The sequence below is a fragment of the Camelus ferus genome, chromosome 10, assembly GCF_009834535.1.
Source record: "Camelus ferus isolate YT-003-E chromosome 10, BCGSAC_Cfer_1.0, whole genome shotgun sequence".
NCBI classification, from domain to species: Eukaryota; Metazoa; Chordata; class Mammalia; order Artiodactyla; family Camelidae; genus Camelus; species Camelus ferus.
Genome location: NC_045705.1, coordinates 47,351,328 through 47,374,585, shown reverse-complemented (window position 1 = coordinate 47,374,585; position 23,258 = coordinate 47,351,328). Strand labels below are relative to the sequence as shown.

At 37.7% G+C, this 23,258-nt stretch overlaps 1 protein-coding gene across 27 annotated transcripts in view; it reads right to left on the bottom strand.

Moving 5' to 3' along the window:
* The window catches only part of SOX6 (SRY-box transcription factor 6), a 556,391-nt gene that overhangs the window by 53,594 nt on the left and 479,539 nt on the right, over window positions 1-23,258 (bottom strand). For all 27 annotated transcript variants that reach the window (XM_032488948.1, XM_032488938.1, XM_032488944.1 and 24 more), the window contains one exon: window positions 20,601-20,788. In XM_032488948.1, the coding sequence (XP_032344839.1) occupies window positions 20,601-20,788 (188 nt within the window). The remainder of the gene's footprint in view (window positions 1-20,600; window positions 20,789-23,258) is intronic.

The following is a 23,258-nucleotide window of genomic DNA, read 5'->3' as shown; positions in this document are numbered from 1 at the left end:
CTATTTCTATGTGGTTTCCAACTTTTTATTCCTGGACAGAGGCATGATGCATATTTGTTCCTGAATATTCTCTGATTAACTATTTGTTTCAGTAACAAGTTCACAAAAAGTTCCATTGTAAAATTATATGAACTCCCATTAAAACTGAATATATGATTTAAAAACTGGAGAATTTTATCTCCACTTAAACCACTAGCAAGACTTTATTATTCTAACATTTATCAAATGAACAGAGAATATCACAATAAAATTAATGGCCAGCTAAGCAAATGTCTTCGTCTAAAAAATTATCTTAGGAATTCTACTTGTTCAAATCTAGGTACTTGATTTCAGATACCTACTTAATTTACAATGTATACTTTTTAATATTATTTGTGGAAACATAGGTGCAGTTTATTCAAGTAAAAGACATCTAAGCTATATAAACCAAGAATAAATATTTTCTTCAAGAATACAGCTTCTATTTCAATTCTAGCTGGCAAACTGATAAATTTGAAGATTTTTTTATCAGAAACATAAACACAAAAATATGGAAAAATGTAAGGTATTACCACCATGTATTTGTTTTAATTTATGAAATATATAAATATACCACATCTCCTAAGAGATTTTCCTGTAATTTTAAAAAATATGTGTGCCACAAAAATAACATGTATCTTAAAAGGAAAAATAAGGGGCATGAGAAAGCTTTAGTGCTGGATGGAAATGTAAAGGTCTCTTCCTTCAGAGAGAACAAGAGACCAAAGAAGTAGGATGCCTACCCCAAGTCCCACAGCTGGCCAGCAACAGATCCGGATCACACCACTTAGCCCACATGCTCTCAGACTCCTGCTCCTTCCACCCAACTGTCTGAACCACATGAGCTCTTTACAAACCATGCTAGTTCCCGATTACTTCACCTGTAAAATGAGAGAGCTGAACTAACTTATCTCTATGGTTTCTTACAGCTCTGAAATCTTATAATACTATGATATTCAACTTTTTCACTCCTGAGAACTACACTGCAGCACACATTAGTAAAATCACTTTGCCATGTCACAAAAATTTTTTGAGCAATTATTCATATTCTCAAGGAAATCACTCAAAGATAATTCACTTGTCAAATAAGCCTACCAAACCACGGTCACACTTAGCCAGAAAGCATTTATTTGCTACTTCTGAAATTCCATCTCCACCAAAGGCAAAAGTCACAGAAGGGAAGGGACACAAAGAAAGGGAAAGGCAAAGGAAGGAGGCAAGTAAAATCAAGGGAAAACATTTTCATCTAAACTTGGCACAAGTGTGTCCCTAATTTGATACTCACTATGGTGGCACTAGCACAGAATACAACCATTTTTGTTTGAAAGCAAAATAACATAAATACAAAGACTGCTAGTAAGAAGAGGGCCTCTCTTCAGAAAAACACTAACTCCTTGATGTCAAGATTTTGCATATTCTATTGTTATCCTTCTCTAAGAAACAGAAAGTACTAATAAAGTCATGTGAAGTCACAAATGACTTTTTAAGGAATAAAAATAAAAATAAGCCAAGACTACATCTGATTATTTGTGAATGAAGCTTTCATCAAGATTAAGTAAAATTAAAATTTGGAAACTATGTTTCATTTCACAAAAATTAAAATATCATTTTAAAATTGGAATTTTTAAAATGAGTTTAAAAGAAGAAAATATTTAGGACCCTATTCAAAATAGTACTCCAACATGGCAACATTACAAAGGACAAAAGATAGTGTCCAACTGTGGTGATATGTGTTAATTGTATGGTTTTCCAAAGATGTGGGAGAACTGATATCAATTACAGTATAATTACCATTACTTCCAACAGAGTTAACATGTAGTTACCACAAAATAACATACAATTAACTGGTGTCACACTGCACACCAGACTAAATAAGATACAAATTAAAAATTCCCAAATGTAGCCATAATACTCTTCTATCCCTTAAAGAAATAAAACAATATCTTTTCTCTGATAATGTCACAGCCTTTTTCAAGAATTGGTATAAATATTTCAAAGAGGAAGAAACCAAGACATATAAGTTAGAATCATTTTTAGCAATCAATGAAAAACTGCACAGGGAGAGAGGTAGCAACAAAAATTTCATTACCTAAAGCTGTTGTCAATGAAATTAGAATTTTCCTCATGTTCTTTCAGTTCCTGAAAATTAGGGAGCTCTATTTTAAAACCAAATTCAAGAATGTTCTTAGTTTTTACTGATACCTAACATTTTTTAAGTTACTTATCAAACACCAAAAAACAGCCTGCTTTAGCCGTGCTAGAGAGGGATGCAGAAATGAGTGAGGCTCAGTCTAAGAAGGGAGCTTACACAGAATTTTCAGCTATTTGCTACGTGAAGTGGTAAATCACATCTCACATCATGTCTCTTATCAGGAGGTGAACCGAAGGGACAAAGAATGCTGCAGTTTAGTTTGAAGAAGTAAAATTCCTCCTTGGAATGTCTCAAGTCAGCAACAATAACACAGGATGCCTCCACATGCTGCGTTTGAGAGGGGCACGTGTGGGAACACGTACATGCCAAATGCTCATCTAGGTTTAATTAGAAGAGAACTGAAAAAGGCAGGGTGTAAGGCTGTGAAGTTGATGAGAGGACAAAGGGAAAGTAGCTGTATTGAAAATACAGCTACAGTGTATCTGCTATATCCGTTTCAAACATCTGGGCTTCCAATTATTTATTGAACTCATGTGTAAGAGTTATTTGGGAATACTGCAAGCGGTTATAGAACAGGATCATGCAAACCGCTTTGTAAAATACTTGCAGGATCGAACTCTTGCTAACGTGTTGAACAAAGAGGTGAAAACTGCTATGAGATTATTATCTTTTATTAAATGTGTGAAAACCATGAATAGGTTAATATGCTAAGAATAAATTTTGTACGCAGCGTGCAATTAATATAGCAGGCAATATTTTATTAGAAATCTATGTTTTGCATATTTTTGAAAATTTATGTAATTTCCTGTATCTGACTTTTTTGTATCTAAATGCTTACTTGAGATTAAATGAGGCCAGACACATTTGTAAAAAACTGCACATCTTGTCTGAAGATGACATAAGCATATGCGTAGACCCACAAAGCTTTCAGGGCAGTTTGTCCCCTGTGTAGTCAATATTTTCCCTTTTTCTCTGAACGTGGAGCTCAGAAATAGACATATTATTCTTGCACCCAGTTCCATGTTTTACTCTACTGAATTCATGACCCTTTTGTTAGGCTCCGAGGGAAACCACACTGGTTAGGAAGGATGACAACAGAACAATGATGGGTACACTCATTATGCCATGTTATTTCTTCCTGTTCCCACATCACTGCTGCATTCCTCTGATTATTGCAGCCTCAAAAAATGTGCTGATCACTGTGTGTGTTAGGCGACACCGCCAACCCCGAGAAGCTAATATCCCAGACAGAGCACATTATGCATGTGATGTAAATGAGGTATGTGCTTGCTACATACAGGCCGTTTGTCATCAGAGAGCCGGCAAGCAGGGAGGGCGGGAGAGGGGCTTATTATTCCTTTCCACCGTGTCCACAAACAGAAGAAAAACCACCTCCTCTTCGCAAACTGACCTTAGTTGGCACGAACGTAAGAGATATTCCATTTAAGATATATTTGGGGTAGCACTTTTTATTTGTTGTTATACTAGGGAAAAAAAGGTTATCTCCACATTCAGAAATTAGACACTGCAATACAGTGCATTATAGTTCCTAATAGTGACAGCAAAGGCTGAACTAACTTTATTTCTCAAAAACTCAGAGATCTATCTTTAGCTTTTTGTTTAAAGAACAAGATAATAACAGTATTGGAGCTGAATTTACGATTTAGTTAATAAATGAGAACTCAGTCTTATAATTCAAATTTGGGAATTAAATAGAAAGATATTTTAAAATTTGGAATCTGATTTCCTGGTCTAAAAGCAAGAGCTTCAGTGTAATTTAAATAGTCTTTCCTGCAGAATGATAGATGGTGCTTTGACCACAGTTAAATTTTTCTAAACGAAATGAAAGCGACACCTCCGAGGGCTCTCTTACTGGACCGTCAATAAACAAGCACACACTTATTCCTAACGCTGAGGGGCTGCACTCCCTGTTCCTTTTCATCAGCTGCCTAGACAAGGACAAACCTGAAGAATTAACCAGGACACGATACAAGGCAGAGGGATTGTTCACTCAATCCCAAAGGTTGTCTAAAGACTGTTAACTACAATGGATTTGCACAGTCTCAAGGAAGAAAACAGTTCCTCATAAAAGAAATAACTTCCCATGCGAACATCATAGTTAGCAGAGTTCTTAGATCTCTGTAGAATTTTTAGTGGTACTTTCAGACTACTTAGCAACAAGGAAAGATCATGAGCATGACAATTACACAAGGTACAAAGTTTTAAGATTTTCTCTTTTATTGAACTCTACTGCATTTTTTTTGGCACAAAGGAGAGCTCAATCTAAAAACAAAACTAAATCTTTTTACTGATTACGTAAAATATATTCGTATTTATGATTAACATTTTAGTTTTCCATAGCTGAAGTGACCAAAAAAATAGTAAGTAAAAAAAAAACAAGACAAAACTGCTGATAGGTTGGCCAGCCTTCTTGGCTGCATCAGGACTAGTATATTAAAATGTGTAATTTATATAAGGCTTCAAGTTATGTGTTGTGTTTTCTTTTTGGTAATATGATACGAAGCTCTAGATTATTAGATTGCTCAGACCAAATAAACAAGTCTTAACATAAATAAAATCTATTTAGATACTGTTTGGTTTAATATTAGTTTTCCCTTGAAGACCAGTTAATGTATTTATAGCACTCATCCTTATACTTCAAGTTGCTTTAAAATTCATTGTCCATCATTCTAAACAATCATATTTTTCCTTCCGATAAACTGATTTGACTGCAAACTTCATTCTTTAGTATAGTCTCTACTTGAAGATAAATAAGTATTAAATATTCCTTCAAATATCACATCTAGACAATTTTTATCTCGTTAAGTTGCCTTTTAAAATTCTACATTTACAGAAATGATTCTGAAAAACTGATCTGTACAAACCAGGTGAAATTCGTTAACTCACGCAGCCTGTCATGATCTTGCTGTACCACGCTGGTGAGTAAATCCACCTACATTTAGCTAATTCTTAGTCCTCAGCTAATTCTTTCAGAAAAAAATAAATGCTTCCTATAAACTCCAGAGATGTTTGGTACAACAGACCTGATTTACTTCAAATAGACTTCGTTTCCTTTCTACATCCTCTCCTTCCCACCACCACCCACAAAGAAGATAAACAAAAAATTGTTTTATTTATGGAATAAAAGTGATGACACGCTACTTATTTATGCTATCAGCCTAAGGCAGCTTTGAGTCTAACCTATTCCAGTAAAACAGGAGACAGAAGGCACACAGCTTAAAACTTCCCTTCGAAGTGGAAATCACTGAGTTAGTTACCCTGCTCCTCACACAATAAACACGGCCCACACTCAGCCTTGGTGACCACCAGCATCTTATAAACTGTAAAGTCCTTTTACACACTTATCCCATTTGTGAGGTATGATCATCCTAATTTTACAGAATATACTGAGGCTCAGTACGAGAGACTTCCCAGGGACCGCACAGATGAGTCAGAGGTAGGCCTAAAAGGAAGATCTTCAGATTTAAAACCCAAGCTGAACGTTGATTACTCTTTTGCACAGCTTAACTTATGAGACTTGACTCATTTCTAGGTACAGGTCATGAAATTAGGAAGATCAGGATCTAAGTTGGCTTCCAAAGCCTTGTAAAACTATTTTATACATTTAGCTTTCTGGAGCTATTCAGTTCTAAGACTTTATTGCATTGTCACTTTAATAAATAAAATCAGCATTCGATTCTGAATAAATTTGTATTGGTTGTCTGTCAGCCTCCCGAGGCTATGCCACCTCCTTCATGTATGGTCAGTTCTTAGGCAGAGTTGTAGAGGCCCTATCCTTGGAGATGCACGCTCAGGATCTCTTGTTATCCCGGGAGGAGGCTAGGAAGATGCAGGTGTTACACACCAGAGCCCTGCCATGGAAGAATGCAGAGACAGCAGGTGCCCCTGGAACTACAGGAACTTGGAGAAAAATCTTCATTGGTGGTCAGAGACTGCGCCCTAACTGCAGTAGGCTGCAAGACTGCAGTAAAAATGAAAGGCAAGAAGTGAAAAAAGGAGGGAAGAAAGAAGGGAAAGAGGGGAGGGCAAGGAGGAAGAAGAGGGAGGGAATCAGGCAGTGGAGAGAGATGGGGAAACAGAGTAGGAAGGAGGTTAGGGGGACAGAAAGGAAAGGACAGAAATATACTCTCATACATACAAGGAGCCAGAGGCAGAGACTGTGGGAAACTGATCAACAGCCTCCAAAACAGAAGAAGGGAAGGCAGCAGTGAGGCAGAGTAACTGGGACAGATAAAAAAAGACTTCAAAATTCTTCTAACTACAGTCCAGTGAGAAGCAACTCTCCTACAATGTGAATTTCCTCTGTCTGAGGAAGGCCAGACACACACAAAAGCACAGACTCAGATGAAAATAAATTTTTATCCCCATAAGAGTAACTATTTCTTCCAAAGACTGGTCTCTAGCCACAAGCGAGCAATCAATGAATAATGACTGAGCATTTTTGGCTCAGTGTTAGGGAAACAGCAAAGAGTAAGGCACAGACTCTTCCTTCAAGTTACCAGTAATAGTAACCTAGCAGCGTGGTGCGGCAGAAAGGAGAGAATCCATATAGAGAAGAGCTGGTGTTTGAACACAGAGTTCCTTTCATGATTCTCAGTATTTTTTGTTTTTTAATCTGTAATGGAGGATGACAATAATCTCTATCTCATAAATGAGGTTTTTTTTATTTAGAAGTATTTATTATCTATAAATGCCTATAAATTAATGTTAATTATTTCAGTTTTTTAATTTGGATTTACAATCCCATACCACCCTAAGATTTCTCCCCCCGAGAAGAGAATCACTTAGCATTTGCTTCTACAGTTTTCATGTAACAAACAGGTTGAATTTCTCCATGCTTATTTATACAGAGAAATGCACTCAATTTACCTCAGCCAGCACCAGCACCAGCACAATTAGCATTCATCTCCCCCACAAAACACCCCCCACACACAGATATACACACACAAGCTCTGGGCTACATTCCTTAGCCAGACATAAAAGGCTTCTGTCATCTGAACCCTGTCCCATCTTGAACCGAGAGCCCAGTCCTCTCCTGAGGGAACTGTCCATCAGCCATCATTCCCCACATGGGGAGCGCCATGCCCCATCCAGACTGATGCAAGGGCCCCGCCTGCTGCTCACGTCCCTCGCCATACTCTACCCTTCCCGTCCTTTCTTTGAGGCATTTCAGTTCTTTCCTGCACGCAGACCCTCTCCTCCCACCCCAGTCATGGATTGACAGGGTCTCTTTGATCTTCATGAGCTCAACTGCCCTTGCAGCTCCTTTCACTCCTTGGGCACTTGGACCCCACATTGTCAGGTTCCTGTTTATGCATTTGTCCTATTTCCCAAATCAGATTATATTTTCCTTTCAAGGCAGAAAGTGACTTGTCATTATTTCTCTGGATTCCAAGTCTCTACCATAAGCCCCACATGTCTGATGGTGAGCACTTTCAACCTAATGTCCTGTTATGTCATGTGGTTGCAAATGACAATAAGGGAGCCAGAATAATATTTGTCTGCACTGGCCTTACATCATGTACAATCTCTTTTTTAATTTTTTCCACAATTTTGTATGGTATACTTATCATTTCTACCTTCCAAGGGAGTTCACAAAGACACAGAAAAGTAACAGGCCCCAGGGAACATAGCTAGTTATACTGGTGACATTGAAGTAAGAAGATCACCAATTAGTCTGTGAAGCTGAGTTTTGGTCCTGGATATGACTGATTTCAAAGAGCCCTGTTCCTCATTCCATCACCAGTGTTCTGCATAGACCTGGGGAAATCATTTTATGACAATCAAATGAATAGTCCAGAATAAGAAAGACTAAACCTGTTATCAACCCTCTTGTAGAAGTGTTATTTAAATCGGTGAATTCATCTGCTTACAAGAATATAAAGGTCTTGATAAACTGATGTGGTTTATTAATGAGTTTACTAAAATTTTTCTTTAGAGAAGACGCTTGCCTTCTTCTCCCCCTTTTACAGAGGAACAAATTAATGTCAATTATTAATTAATTTTAATATTAATTAAATATTAATATTTTAATATTAATATTATATTTTAATAACAACATAGACAAAAAGACCCAAAATTTATGGTTTCTCTTTTCATAAAATTTACATAGATCCTCCATATGGGAAGAAGACAATATTAGAGTGATCTTCTTCATTGAAAACTACAGGGGACTCCCACAGCCTAGAGGGCACAGGGAACTAAAACTAGTGGGCAATGCACTGAACAAGACACCCCTTGTGTTGTTTCAGGGCCACTGCTGTTGACATCATTTATAAAAAGATATAAAGGGCAAATCAGGGTTGCACCAAAAATAAAAGCAGGCATTTCCATCCATAGTGGGAAGACGGCACTTTGGGAAATTCTAATCTTAGTTGCAAATGTCAAAGACTGCAAACTGGATCTGAGCTAAAAGTGAACCTCGGCCACAGTGCTCCCAATGGCACATTTTGACAACCAGATTTAAGACAATGCTGAGAGGGAAACAGTAATGGAAAGAAGGCATAAAATACATCTACGTGCAGAGTTTTCATATATATTCTTCATACCCAGCCTATAGCTACAAGCTGGCAGTGAGAATAATCAAGTATATCAATATCTAAGTCCATAAAGAAAAGAGCAGTATTCGTATGCAGAGACTTACACAGGCAGACATGCGTACACTAGTACACAAACACATACACACCTAGGACAATGGACACAGACGCACCAACACACAGACTGAAAGAAAGACACAGACACAGACACACAGGCATGCCTGTAGACACACAGACCCACATAGACTTGCATTCAGATAGACACACAGACACAAAGAGATACTGACAAATACACAGGCACACTCGGGGATGCACACAGACAGCCACACACAGATAGCTCTTCCCTCAGATTCAGACTCCAGAACACACACACATGCACACACATACAGAAAGTCAGACGTGACAGAAAGTTACACACGGGGAGCAGAGATTCACCCAGAGAGACAGATTCACACACAGATTCATACCCACAATAAGAAAGACACATTAGTGCTCACAGAGATGCACATACATAGAGCACACTCACACGCACACACACTCATGTACAACCAGAGCTAACGTGTGGTTTCTCAGCTTGTATTCAGAACCCACCAGAACACGTGGGCAGAGGTTGGTATTAGGGCAGAAGGTCAAGACCATTGGCTACTGTGGAAACAATGTGAAATTTGAAAGCAGGGACTTTGAAGAGTCTCAACTTTGATACTATCTGTATAAACATAAGCAAATGATTTGAGCTCTGAACCTCATCCTCATCTGTAAAAGGGGAATAATCAAAATTTCACCTCTAAGGATGGCTGTTGGGATTCAGTGTGAAAATAAGTGTGGAAAAAAACGCTTCTCATACAAATTTTTAAAATGTAGACATTTAAGTGGTTGTTATTATTATCATGTTCCTAAAACTGCGACCAGCAAGAAAGCTCTTAGGAAAAGAGAGAGTGAGAGTATGATCTACTTCATCCATTGCTACAAAGGCTTAAGCAAGTCTTAAAAAAAATTTTGAGCTATAGGGAACTAAACTTGCATATAAAATATAAACACAGAAAATTCTGTTACTGGCATCCACCGATATCAGCTAACATGATGAATGCCTACTGTGTGCCAGGCGTGTCTGGAAAATGAAATGTTTCATTTAACCAAATGTTCTGGTTAGTCGGGTCATCATCCATGATTTAACACCACACTTGGCACCACTACTGGCAAGGATTATAATGCAACAGCATAAGCAGCACGAAGACTGAATTTAGCACTCTGATACATTGTGATGCTTCAGAGTCACCACCATAAACACCTTAGGAGCGTGTAAACCTTACCCTAGGATTTGGAAAGCACACAGGCCGGAGTGCCAGGGACACGGGGTCTGGTCCCAGTCTCGCCCTTGCCTGGTTGTCAGATTTGGGCAAATCACTTCACTTCTCTCCACTGCGGTTTCCCCGTCGGTAAAATGTGGGGCTATACTGAATGATCTCTGGGGCTCTTTCGGCTCTGATCCAATTATCTAATAGCTTGATAGCCTGAAGAAATGCTGGCTAGTGCTGTTTCTGTTGAGAGGGTGTTGAATATGCCAGTTTTTACTATACTTCTATAAAAATGAAAAAAATTCATAACTTCGTATCTCCGAGGGGAAAAGATTTTTCGTTGGGCCAGAGAAAATACGGTCAACTTATTGTGATGATGAGTATTATGTAAAAGTGGAAATAGATTAAGGGGTCTTGGTAGGGTCCCCGGAAATTCAGAGACAGAGCAAACATTAGATCCCTAATTCTCAGGGCAAAGGTCGCTGAGGAAAACTTTCAGGATGTAAGAAGCCAACATCTATGAAACAGGAAGCTGAAGTCTGGTGAAAGTTCACATGGCTTTAAGCAAAGCACCCACCTTCCCGCCCAGGGAAATCTAGGTGGATCCAATTCCTCAAAGTGTGTTTTGAAGTGGTACTTACATCTCTCTGAGAAGTCTAAAAATAGGAATCCATACAGATTCTTTGTTAGACGTAGGAGGCAGGTTGTATTGTCTCAAGAAGCTTTGTGAAAACAGGAAAATAGTTTAGAATCTCCTTGACCTTCCTAAGGCTGTATTTTAAACTGAACCCAACTTTAAAGGTTCAAGTTTTATAGGTTTTTAAAAATATGATTTGTCATTTAAATGGTCTAAGTCTTACCTTTAAAAACTTGTCTGCAATCAACTGACTTGAAACCCAATATTTTTATTCCATTGAGAATCATAGCTATATATATTTTCTTTAATGTGCATTTTAAAAAATAACTGAAAATTTTCTGACATGTGTTTTGAATTTTCTGCAGCTCAGATATTTTAAAATTGTTTAGTACATTGAATGGATCCTGCAGGCTATCTAGGTATGACTGATCTACTTTGGAGACTGAGAATTCTTCAGGAATATTTTATGAATTTTCTTACGTGGGGTGATACACTTGACACTAAATTTGTAACATACCCTTCTTCTGCATGTTGGCTATCTTTCCACAGGGAAAGTCCTGCTTCCATGACATTAGTACTGGCTCTAAGTTGGGGAAGGGTAAGAACGCAGAAGAATCTAAGGTAGATCTAGATAAATTTCAAGTGGAGCTCTACCTACAGAAATGCTCTCAGAAATTCTACAAAAGAGAAGGGAAGGATTTTTTTTTAAAAGGCATCCTAGGCATTTGGCTTATAAGTTTTTGGTTAATTCCCCAACAATCAATGGAACTATTATTAACCAGATTTGAGGGCACTGAGGCGCAGAGAGGCTACAGAGCTAGTGAGCAATAGAATCAGAATCTGAAGTCCAACTCAACTGGACTCCTAAAACACATGTTCTTTATACTTTTCCACATTTTTCTAAAGGTCTCTCCTGTCCTTTCTTTAAACTTCCATGCTATTCTTAAAATGTAGTTCAGAATGTGTCCCATCCACAAACACTTTTAATGGCTCACAATTATCTATAAAGCTAAACCTAAACCAGCCATGGCAATGATCTATTTCAGCCTGCCTTTCTATCAATTACATGTCAGGCATTGGATGAGGCCTGGTACATGGATTATTTTATTGACTCTTCACAACAATCCCTTGTACTAAGAAACTATGAATATTCCCATTTCTTAGATGGAGAAACTGGGGCAGTCTAAACTTCAGATCTTTTGCTTTTATCCACAACCTTAATCAAGTGGATGGAGAAGCTAGGAAGGGAGGAAGAACAGTCAGAGGAGAGGAAGGGGAAGGGAGAGAGAAAGAGAGGAGGGAGACAAGGAAAGAGGGAGGAAATATTTATTAAATATCTAATATGTATATAAGACATTTGCTAGGAGGTTGAACATTGTATCATTTAATTCTCAAATCCTGACATTTTTATAGCTGAGAAAAGTAAGGCTCTGAGATATTAACTTGGAAGGCCAAGATTGAACTCTGGTTACCTTTCACTCCACAAGTCCAATACTATCCTTTGTATATAATAAGCACATAATTAAAATGAAATAAAATTGAAAAAAAGTAAAAGTATGTTCATAGGCTAAAGAAGAATACAGTTCAGTCACAATACCCAAACCAAGGGGAGAAAGCTAGGTAAAATGGATGGGTCCAAAAGCTAAATGACAAAGTCTGTTAAGAAATGACTTGCAAAATTATTGTTAGTTCTCAAACTGGATATTGTAGGAACATTCTTGAGTGTGGAACAAGCTTTTCTGAGGACCTACAGGAGAAAATTCATGTTTCTCCTGACAGACTGCTTTACTTACATAGTAGAAATACTGCGGATCTTGTGACACATTTTCTTTTTGCTTGGTTACCAAGAAGCTCATGATCAAGTCTGTGGCCCATCTCTAACAATTATGTAAATATCAGTATGACATGAACTTTGTGCATTTACCTTACCCCAGCTTTATCTTATTTATCCCACTTTCCTAGTCTTAATTTTTTTTCTTACTGTCTCCTCTGTATTTAGTTTTTATGTTGTTTTAGTATATGTATCATTGCAAATGACCCCAAATTTTTTGTATTGAGGTATAAACATAAGTAATATAATTTTATTAACTTTTTGCTCTTTAATTCAAATAGAATAAAGCCAATAGTCATTTCTGTTTAACATGTTTAATCAGTGAAGGCTGTTCCTAAAGTTAAGGTGAATACAGCTAAAACACACACTGTATGTACATGTATTCCATGATCTAGAATAGCATGTATTCAAAGTATCCCCTCTAGCAATCTTAAAGACCCTTTTAGTGGGTCCACTAGACCAAAACTAGTTGCATAATACTGCTGAGATATTATTTGCCTTTTTCATCCCTATTCTTTCATAAGTATACAACGGAATTTCCCAGAAGTTACATGGCATTGTGATAAAGCAACAGACTAAATGCAGAAGCAGAAACAGGAATCAAGTTGTCTACTATTAAGCCAGACATTAGAAAGATTTGCAAAAACCTAAAACAAAGCCATTATTCTTACTATTTTTTATTTTGAAAAATATGCTTAATACTCAAAAATGTTATTTGCATTAACATCTAGTGGGTTTATTATGATTTTTAAATGAATAAATATTTTAGTTTTTCAGTTTTAATATCTCATATGATAAACATTTATATAGAGAGGAGTGTAAAAGGGCTCTGAGACCAAAAACGTTGAGAATAGCTTATCTAGAAGGATTATGAGATTAGATCCAGAAGAGATCAGATCTAGAAGGATTACAGGTTAGAAAGACCTGCCATAGTGGGAGGTTAGATGTATAAAATCCTCATTATTAGTAAATTTGCTCCACACATGCCCAAACCAACAACTCTTTCTGCAAAGTTATTAACTCTAACGTATCAAATTTTAACCCTTTCACTGGAAGATCCTTTAACTGGACATGGTCTTTTGATTTAAAACATTTGTTGTAAACAAAATTAAATGTCTTATATTTGTTCACTCTCCCACCCCTATCCCTAGGAAGTATCTTGAACCTTGTAAACCCAGATAAATTCTCACCATTCTTTTCATTTAACCTGAAGAGAAGAAAGAAGGCAAACAAGTTTGTTGTTGTTTTTATGAACTGGGTCTTAAACGAGTAGCTAGGCAACCAATCAAGTAGCCCTGACAACAGAAATAAAAGGAACTTAATGATTACATTCAGCCAGGAGCCTATATACAGCACTGCTTAGTTGCCCAATGTTACTGGTTCAAATATAAAATCTAACGGTAATAAAACTTACATTTTTTCCTAATTTAATGGCATTTTTTATCTGTGTATGTTGTTTTAGAAAAACACTATCACAAGTATAAATAGTTATTCCTTTCAAAGAAATATGCATAAAGTATATATATCTAGGTAGACTTCTTTATCTCATGATTTTAGAATTCACTTCATTAAAATTGATGTTTGAAATTCAGATGTATGTCTTGGTTTTAGATTTTAACTAAAACTGCCCTGTCAATCTCACAGAGATGTAGGGGGAAAAAAGAGACGACAGAGAGAGGGAATGATGGAGCAAAGTGACCTAGGGCTGGTCTTAGTTTCCTAATATGCAAAACAAGGACACTATTCCCTACATCCCTGACTTTGGAAAGGTTCAAGAGAGATAACGTATGTGATGATATTTTTGAAGCACAGAAGCACTGTGAAATATTTCTTGTCATGATGTAAAAAGTACTACATAAATGTTTTTTTAAAAAACACACTAATGCTCTGCTTTGCAAACGAAGACGTTACAATTAGAATTTGTCCCATTACTGTAAAATCTTTAATATACCCACATCCCTCATAGTACGAGTTGTCGATATCTTAGGATATCTTAGAAACAAGTTGACACAGGAAAAAGCACAACTGAACATGTTAGTTACAAGTTCACAAAAATGACCACCTGATTAATCAATACTGTATACTCCTTTGGAAACAATAAAGCCTCACTAGTCTGTGTGCTGTATAAGAAACTCATTCATTCCAAACACACTTTGCTAAATAATTTGCTCACAATCCCCTTTCACTTATTGTTGTACAGCTGTATTGATCTTCTGTCTGAACTTATCCTGTCATGCAACAATGAATATCTGAATCAACTGTATAAATAACAACGAGCTGTGGCAACTGACAATGTGAAGCAGAAGATGTCCAGTATGTTTTTCATTTCCAATAAAAGGGGGCAGTATTACATCAGTGTAATACTGATGTACTATTCTGGTATTTTTGCAAGTATGGGTGAGAAGAAAGAATTTATGCTTGCAAAAAATGAACAACTGCTTTTCTGAATAAATAGGAACAAGTTTACAATGTGCCTTACTGACTGGATTATTATTATTTTATTTACTTGATTGAAAAAAAATATCATTTTGGCATGATAAATGCATAGTTATCGAGAATCAGGTTACTCAAAAATCAAAGATTGAAATCCTGATTTTTTGGAAATATATTAAAGTATATATTAAATTAGTAGGGACAAAGGCTCCCTAGCATATTGATAATATAATATTGAACATTATCATGTTGGCTATGGTCAGATCCTAGCAAGTAACGTGGGTACACAAGTTACTTTAAAAATGAAAAAGAAAAACGGATTATCTTGATTTTGTAAGATGTCTGTTAGCTTCTAACCTGCAACTCTGTCTTAAGACATTTTGGCTCCAAAGAGCAGTAGGTTAACCCATTCACCATTGGAGAATATCAAAGAGTGAACATTTAACAAAATTAACAATAGGTTTGACAACCTATCTGAGGTCTTCAAGTGGAAAAGGACCTAATATTAACCAAGCATTTCCTGTGCCAAATATGTGTTCTACATTTATTTTCCCTCCAAACAATCCTTCATGGAAAAGATTATCTCCATTTTATCTTCATTTTATAGGTATGTTTATTGAGATTCACAGAGGTTAAGTAACTTATTTAAATAACACAGAAAACAGCACACACTGCTTCCAAGATTAATCCTAGAAACTGAGACACAGGATTAATCAACTCCAAAATCCATGCTCTTTCCAATATACCATGTGGCCTCTAATTCCATTACTGCTCCTGGTCTAGCCACCTCTTCTGTCTCTTTGCTATTACCATCACTCAATCTTCTGTTTCCTGACTGAAATCTTTCCAGAGCCAGAACCAATCAATGGACATCACAGCCAGGAAAAGTGCCCTGCCCAGAAAGAAGGTAACAAGTATACAGGAAGCAGGGGGCTCAAGGCTTTTCTGTTTCATTGTTTGTTTGTTTGTCTTTTAATCTTGTCTTATTCTATCAAAGGTTTTAGATTGCAAATGTAAAAAGTACTTTTGTATGTAATAAGCTTAAAGATCTAATAGAAAAAATGTAATTTAAATTACATGTAAATTAATTTGGTACTGTTTCATAAATAGAAATATCACTAACTAAGAATCAAGAAAGCTGAGATTTAATTCCTGCTCTGTCATGAATCTGCTCTGTGACCATGAGCAAGTCATTTTCTTTCTTTAAGTCTCAGTTTTCCTGTCTGTGAATTGAAGCAATTGGACCAGATCACATGTAATGTCTCCTTAAGTTTTTTCAGTCTACAGTTTTAATCCCACCAATATACTTCACAGACAGAGTGTACTTACAGTATTCATGGTAGCTCACTTTGACATCTGATAAGGTCAAGCATTTTTCTTAAGATATTCTCAGAAGATGAAGGGAAAAGCAGCTTGGGCCACATGTATACAGATGTGTAATTGGCCTATTTATGAGCAACTCTGATCAACAGGTAATCAATCTACTGGTTCCTCAAAATTATTAACATGAACAAAATAACCAGATACCTAATTACATAATACCTTTACAGGAAAGTGCTTTAACCAATCACCAAGTCAGCATTCAAACATCAAGGAAGTCAGAAAAGTTAAAACACACTTTAACACTAAGAAGGTCCACCCTGCCTTGCCTCTCTTCTAGCCAGATGCCCTTAGCTTGGCTCTAAGGACATTTAGAAGCAGCCTATTTAAAATTCTGCAGTGTATTGTCATGACTAAGATACTTCCTATTTTAGAGATGTCAAAACAACAAAATTTGGTAAGCAATTAGACTATAATATGATCTAATTGGCCTGGTACTAAGGGAGATGGCTGGTGTTCTTGATACGGAAAGCTAAAACCCAGGGCAGCAACTTACGCTTCTGTTGGCAAGACACTCATGATCCGTGCACAGCAGCTATGTTGAAATGATGGAGCATAACAGCTCCTAAGGTGCCGTTACAGTCTATTGTCCCGACAATCTATATATTTAACAGACCCTAAATATCCCGTGACACAGCCAACCAGAACAGCTCCATTGGTGCCGTTCTGGCCGATCAAGTCAACAATGTTTCATTTTAAAGTGCCAAAAGAGAAGTTTACCCAATAAAGTGAAATACGCCATGAGTAAACGTATTCATAGGGACATATATGCGATACTCTATGTGTTACGAAGACACAAGCACCCCATGCCTGTGTAGTAAATCTCTCCCCTCAGTTACGATACGTACAAACATGTTTTACATACACCTAAGGTTAGTAAATGTCACAAAAAAACAACTCTACAATGGACATTTCAGAGTCTCAGACTTCTTCCTCCCAAGTGAATTAAGAAAAGTCAATAATAAATAATTAAAATTACCCTGTAGTATTTGAAGTTAATAGTATCTTAAGTTTGAACTTCAACTGATTATATAAATTCAACAATATAGGGTCACAGTGGCAGACAAACAGATTCACTGCTGGAAGCAAAGGATGTCCAGTGCCAATTTACTACTAAGTTTAGTGCAAACATATTGGGATGGTGCTATTCTAAGCCTGCTTAATATGACAAAGGGGCTTCAGTGAAAGGCAGAGTTGCTGTAATAATGCTGACTTTATTTCTCATTTTCCCCCTCAAACTAAATGGCATATACACACATTCTGCTTTACATGTTCTCTGTGTTAATATTCCAAACAAAAATTTTACATGCATTTTCAAAGAAACATTTCATTCATAACAGTAATCAGAGGCAAGGGTTTTTCATAATTTAACAATAAGTACGGTTATTTAAATAAAATAACCTAGTGTTTCATGGACTAACGTTTCTGAAATGAATTCATTCTAAATCTATTTATGTAGCCCAATGATTTTCAGCTAGGGGTAATTTTGTCCTCCCTCCCTCAATAAGGAACATTTGACAATGTCTGGAGACATTTTTGGTTGACACAAAAGGAGGGGTTCTATAGGCATCTCATGAATAGAGGCCAGATTTCATGCCCTGACCATGACTAAGAATTATCCAGCCAAACACATCAATAATGCTGAGGTTGAGAAACCCTGATCTAAAACCTGAAGTTTCCATAGCTTTGTGTATCAGCTCAGTTAGAAAGGAATTTAACTATGTGAGTTGGCCAATATGCCAACATCTGAAAAATCTAACTGTGTTTCCTTCTACTGACCATTGCATAATTGTGTGAGGATCTTGTATGTATGACAAAATAGTATGCTTGTTCTATATATTCAAATGTCACCCATAGTTTAGTTGAAAAGGTATGGGAAACATAAGAAAGTGTCTACTCTGTACTAGGAGCTGTGCTAGGTATATTCACATATATCTTATTTCATTGTAACCCAGATTACTATCCTTACATTATAGATAAAGAAACTGAGATTCAGAGAAGTTACTCAGTTTACCAAATATCACACAGCTGGTAAGTGATAACTCAGTGTCTACTATTCCAAGAATAGTATAGTATGAGAATATATATTTTTAAACTCATTACTTTCTCATATCTGCAAAGAAAATTTCTGAATCATTAATGGCAGTTAATGGGGTGAGAAGGGTAACTAGCTTTTGACTATGTATCTTTCTGTATTATTAGAATTTACTTTCATTTGAAAACTAACACATTAAAAATGGCACAAACAAATCACTGACTTCCTTCTAATGTTAATTTTAAGATTAACCCTTGATAAAATTGTAAAGTAGGAGATGGTCTCTGATTTATGTACCCATTCTCTCTCTTTTTTTTTTTAACCCAATTTCCCACCCAGCATTCTTATGCCGAAACTTGTTTACCTACCCAGGTCTCAAAAAAGGATTTTATAAAGTTATTCACATTAAGATTAAATATGTTATTATTTCGTGGTTCTCTCCCTGAGCAGAAGACTTAGGTCTTAGGTCAAAAGAATGACTCTGTGTTTATTTCTATTACCACTGTGCTAGAAGATATTTAGGGACAAGGCTTTTCCTTTTTTGTGGTCCTAAAACCTCACTCTATATATAACCATCTACTCAGGTGGTTTTTAAAGAGTAGCTCTGTCTTGTGAGCCCACCACCCAGGATGGAGCACTTAATGGGGAATAGGGGAATAGGATCTGATTGAGCAGATCCAATGACTGGCATGTGCACAGCAATCCCAAGCATATAAAAGTTAATGGCTTAACTGACACCAAAAGGCCCAACATTCCCAACATTCCCAACATTCCCCCAGAGAGCTCCTCTCCTACCTGATATGAACCTCCCATCAAGAGGATCCATCAAGGCGAGGGGTCGGGAGGAGTCCAAAATGATTAATTTAATATATTATATATCTATATAATTTATCTACCTATCTATAGGAAATAAGATCTTTGCAGATATAATCAAGTTAAAATAAGGTCACACTAGATTAGGGTGACTCTTAAGTCCAGTGACTGATGTCCTTGTAAGAAGAGGGAGATTTGGAGACATAAGGACACACACAGAGGGTAGACAGCCATGTGAAGAGGGAAGGAGTAACTGGAATGATGCAGATATAAGCCAAGGAATAGCAAGGATCATTCATTCATCAAGCAATCAGAAATTTTCACCCAGTGTATGACAACAGCCACTCAACTGGTCTGCCCGTTTCCACGCTTAATCACCTATACAGTCTGTTCTTGCACATCAGGCAGAATGATCCTTTTATATGTAAATTTGATCATGCCAATGCCCTGGACAAAACAAGTCTGGGAATTCCCATCACACTCTGAGTCAAACGCAAAGAATTTCAGGGCCTACAGGTCTAACAAGCTCTGCCCCCGGCTATCACTCTGGTCCTTGTTCTGCGGCTCCTCCTTCCCTCCTGCCGCTCTTGCCACACTGGTCCTACACTCTAATGACCTCTCAGCTTATTGTTCCCACTGCCTGGATGCTCTTCCGCCTGGTTTTCACATGGCCTGCACTCAGCTTCACTCAGATCTCTACCTAGTGACGCTTCCTCAGAGTCCCTACCAGCCTGCTTAAAAGAACAACCCAGTGTAACTCCCTCTTCCCTTCACTTGCTTCTGTTTTCCTCATGGCATTGACTCACCTCCTGATGTTACTAGCATTACATTATGTATTTAACTGCTTACTTTTCCCTCGTCTGTGTTCCCCTGTTGGTATGTAAACTCTATGAGAACAGAGATTTTTGTCTGATTTGTTCACTGTTATCTCTCTAGTGCCTAGAACAGTGTCTATTAGAGAATAAGCACTTGATAAATAATTTGTTGAAACAAAAACAAACGAATGCATTTTGTGAGTCGCTTTGTTTTATATTTTGCTCAGGTTGATGGGAAGGTTAGTAATTCAACGAGTCACAGTAATGTATCAGCCTTCATCGTAAGCATATATGGATTTTCCTTTTTTAATATTCTGATAGTCTATGTTTATTCTAGTAATCTCATATATCCCCTTTATTATAAGATAGTTCTAAATCTTTTGGAATGGGGCAGAAACATACCAACAGGCAGGTAGGCTGGGTGTCTGGTTGTGTACTGGGAGGCAACTCCCACCCCATGAGAAAGGGTATATTTATTAATCGATAGTTATGCTTGAATGTGATACAAGACAGCCCTTAAGCTAGAAGCCCCAATCTTTGGCTGCAGGTTGATGCTTGGGAGCCTGGAAAGAGCCAGATTAAGAATGCGTCAACAGGCCTAGCAGAGCCAGGGAAGGAGGGAAGCAAGCTTTACCTTTTCATTCCTGCAGTTGTTCAGCCCCATGTTATTCATGGTGGACAGCTTCCCATCAACACCATGTGGCTGTTGCTGCTGTTGCTCCCGCTGGATCTGTTCTCGCATCTTCCGAGCCTCCTGAATAGCTTTCATCACTGTATCCTGATCCCCAAACAGGGCGGGGGAGTTGAGACTGGACAGGATATCTGCATACACAGGATGCATTATTAGAGGCTTGTAAGGATAGACTCTTAACAAATACTGCTACTATCCCCTCCCCTGTAGAATGCGGTGTGCTCCGCACAAGGAAGAGGCACGTTTGCTATTAAGAAAACTCCAAGAGTGCAGAAAGCCAGGGCGACAGAGCTGTGCTGGGTTTTTTAACCCTTGGAGGATACCCCAGCATTCCAGTATATCTGGGCTCTGTCAACCCACCTCCTCACAGATGATGGTTCCTAGATTCCTATACATGTCTCTTTTTCTGGCTGTATTCAACAATTAGTGGGAGAGTAGTGGGGAAAAGAGGGGTGGGCAGGGGTACAGAGCCATCGGTGCAGGCGGCCCATAATATCTGGTGCACTAATGCAGGAAAGCTGTTCCTGGCCTAGCAGAAAAAAATCTGTGAGGTTATTACACGTGTACTTCAGTGATAGCTGTATCTGTGTGTCTGTATGTCCACTGCAGGAGAGAGGGGGTGGGGAGGAATACACCGCACTCTCTGTTCCCCAATTGCTGGCTGGTTAATGAAGCATTCTCCTCATCATGCCGCCTCAGTTATTTACCAGGAGAATGACAACCCACTTCCTACCCCCAGCCTGAACACGCACTGCTCTCAGCTCCCCGTCATGACAGTGAGACCGAATGTGTGGGAATGGTTTTCACATAAGTACAGGGCTTCAAATAAAGTGGAAAGATTCACTTTCATTATATTCCATGCAACACAGAAGGACAAAATTCAAAATTAAACTAATTTTCCTCCATATCATGCATTTTACTGTAGGTTAAAACTGAACACTTTAGATTAGCCTTTCCAATTTTAGACACAAAGAAGGCAATGTTTTGCTGTTAGATAGATTTCAGCTGCTGTGGTAAAGTTTAATGTGATCCATTTGCTTATATCCAGGTATGGGCATTTCATAGCACGTGTGTGTGTGTGTGTGTGTGTGTGTGTGTGTGTGCGCACATGCACACCTCACAGAGACAGGACAGAGGAAACCGGACTACAATCAAGCTCACACCACATGTCTATGTGTGTGCCATGCATGTGCATACGCATTTGAGTTCAGAAAATTTCCAATGATATCCATGGAAAATTTGTAAAAAGTCTAACTGTCACTTTTTAGGATATAGAAAACCCACATCTTCTGCTCTGAGGCTTTTCTGATTAAAAAAAAATTCTATCCAATATTGTCTGGACAAGAGTGGTATTACTTCAGCTCTCATGATCTAAGGACTACACTCTGCTGAAGTATAAACTCTCCAAGAGCAGGGCCTGTGATACAGTCATCTTTGTTCCTCACAATGCTCAGTATAGCAAACATACACTTTCCAAACAAAATTCAGAAGAGAATTACAGAAGAGTCATTTCAAGATCAAGTCCATTATTTATCCTCATGTTGGCTTGGCTTTTTTTTCTCATCTCACAACTTCCAACAATCCAGCGATCATATTCAGATGCTGGAAACGATTCATTTCTCTCTCCCACACCAATACCACTGACTTGGAGTGAAAACCTCCGGGCCCCTGAAAGAGGCCTCCTAACTCAAAATGAGAATAAGCTGCTGTATGGATCCTAATGTCCCTGATTTCAGTGAGGAAGATTTATATCTCACCGTCAGAAGATTCACTTAGACTCAGCAGAGTTCAGCAAATATTCCAACTGTGAGTTTACAAAAAGGGCACTGACTTACACTTGAGAGGACCTGGAGCCTAGTTTTGGCTCTGCTAATGAATAGCCACGTGGCTGTGGGCAAGTCATTTACCTGAAAGAACCACAATTCACTTTATAATACAATGAGGGTAATAATAATACACTACCTAACTCACAAGATTACTGTGAAAAATCAAATGAGATAAGATAGGTAAAACTATTTTTTGATCTGTAAATGGCTACCCTTACACATTATTTTATTTGTTACAGTAAGCATTTCAGGCTCCAGGATTCAATAACACAAGGAAATATGGTGAAGAAATGCTAGTTCCAGTCCCTAAACTCTTTGAACCTCTGTGTCTTTACTTGAAAATTAAGGCATTTACAGAGTGTAGGAACAATAATGTTTCTGCTCATCTGGCTCTCTGCTACTGACAAGTGCTTTCGCTTGTACTGTTTCTTTCCATTTGTGCACGTAAATGTGTTCATATTCGTTTGTCTAGTCTCTTCAAATTGCATGACTTCTAGGTGCCAGACAACATGTTAGGCACTTTATACATATTTTTCTCTTTTGATTCTCATGACAACCAATGAGCTAGGTAATATTTCCTTTCCGGAGATTAGGAAACTGAGTTCAAAAATATTAAATAATTTTCACAGCACCACATAGCTAGTATGTAAAGGTTCTCAGTTCAAGGCTGCTGATGCCAGACCCTGTGTTTCTCCTCTATATTTCTCACACCATGGTGTGACTATCCTTAGAGATACTTGGCCATATATCAGAGACTGTAAGAAGCCAGAGGATC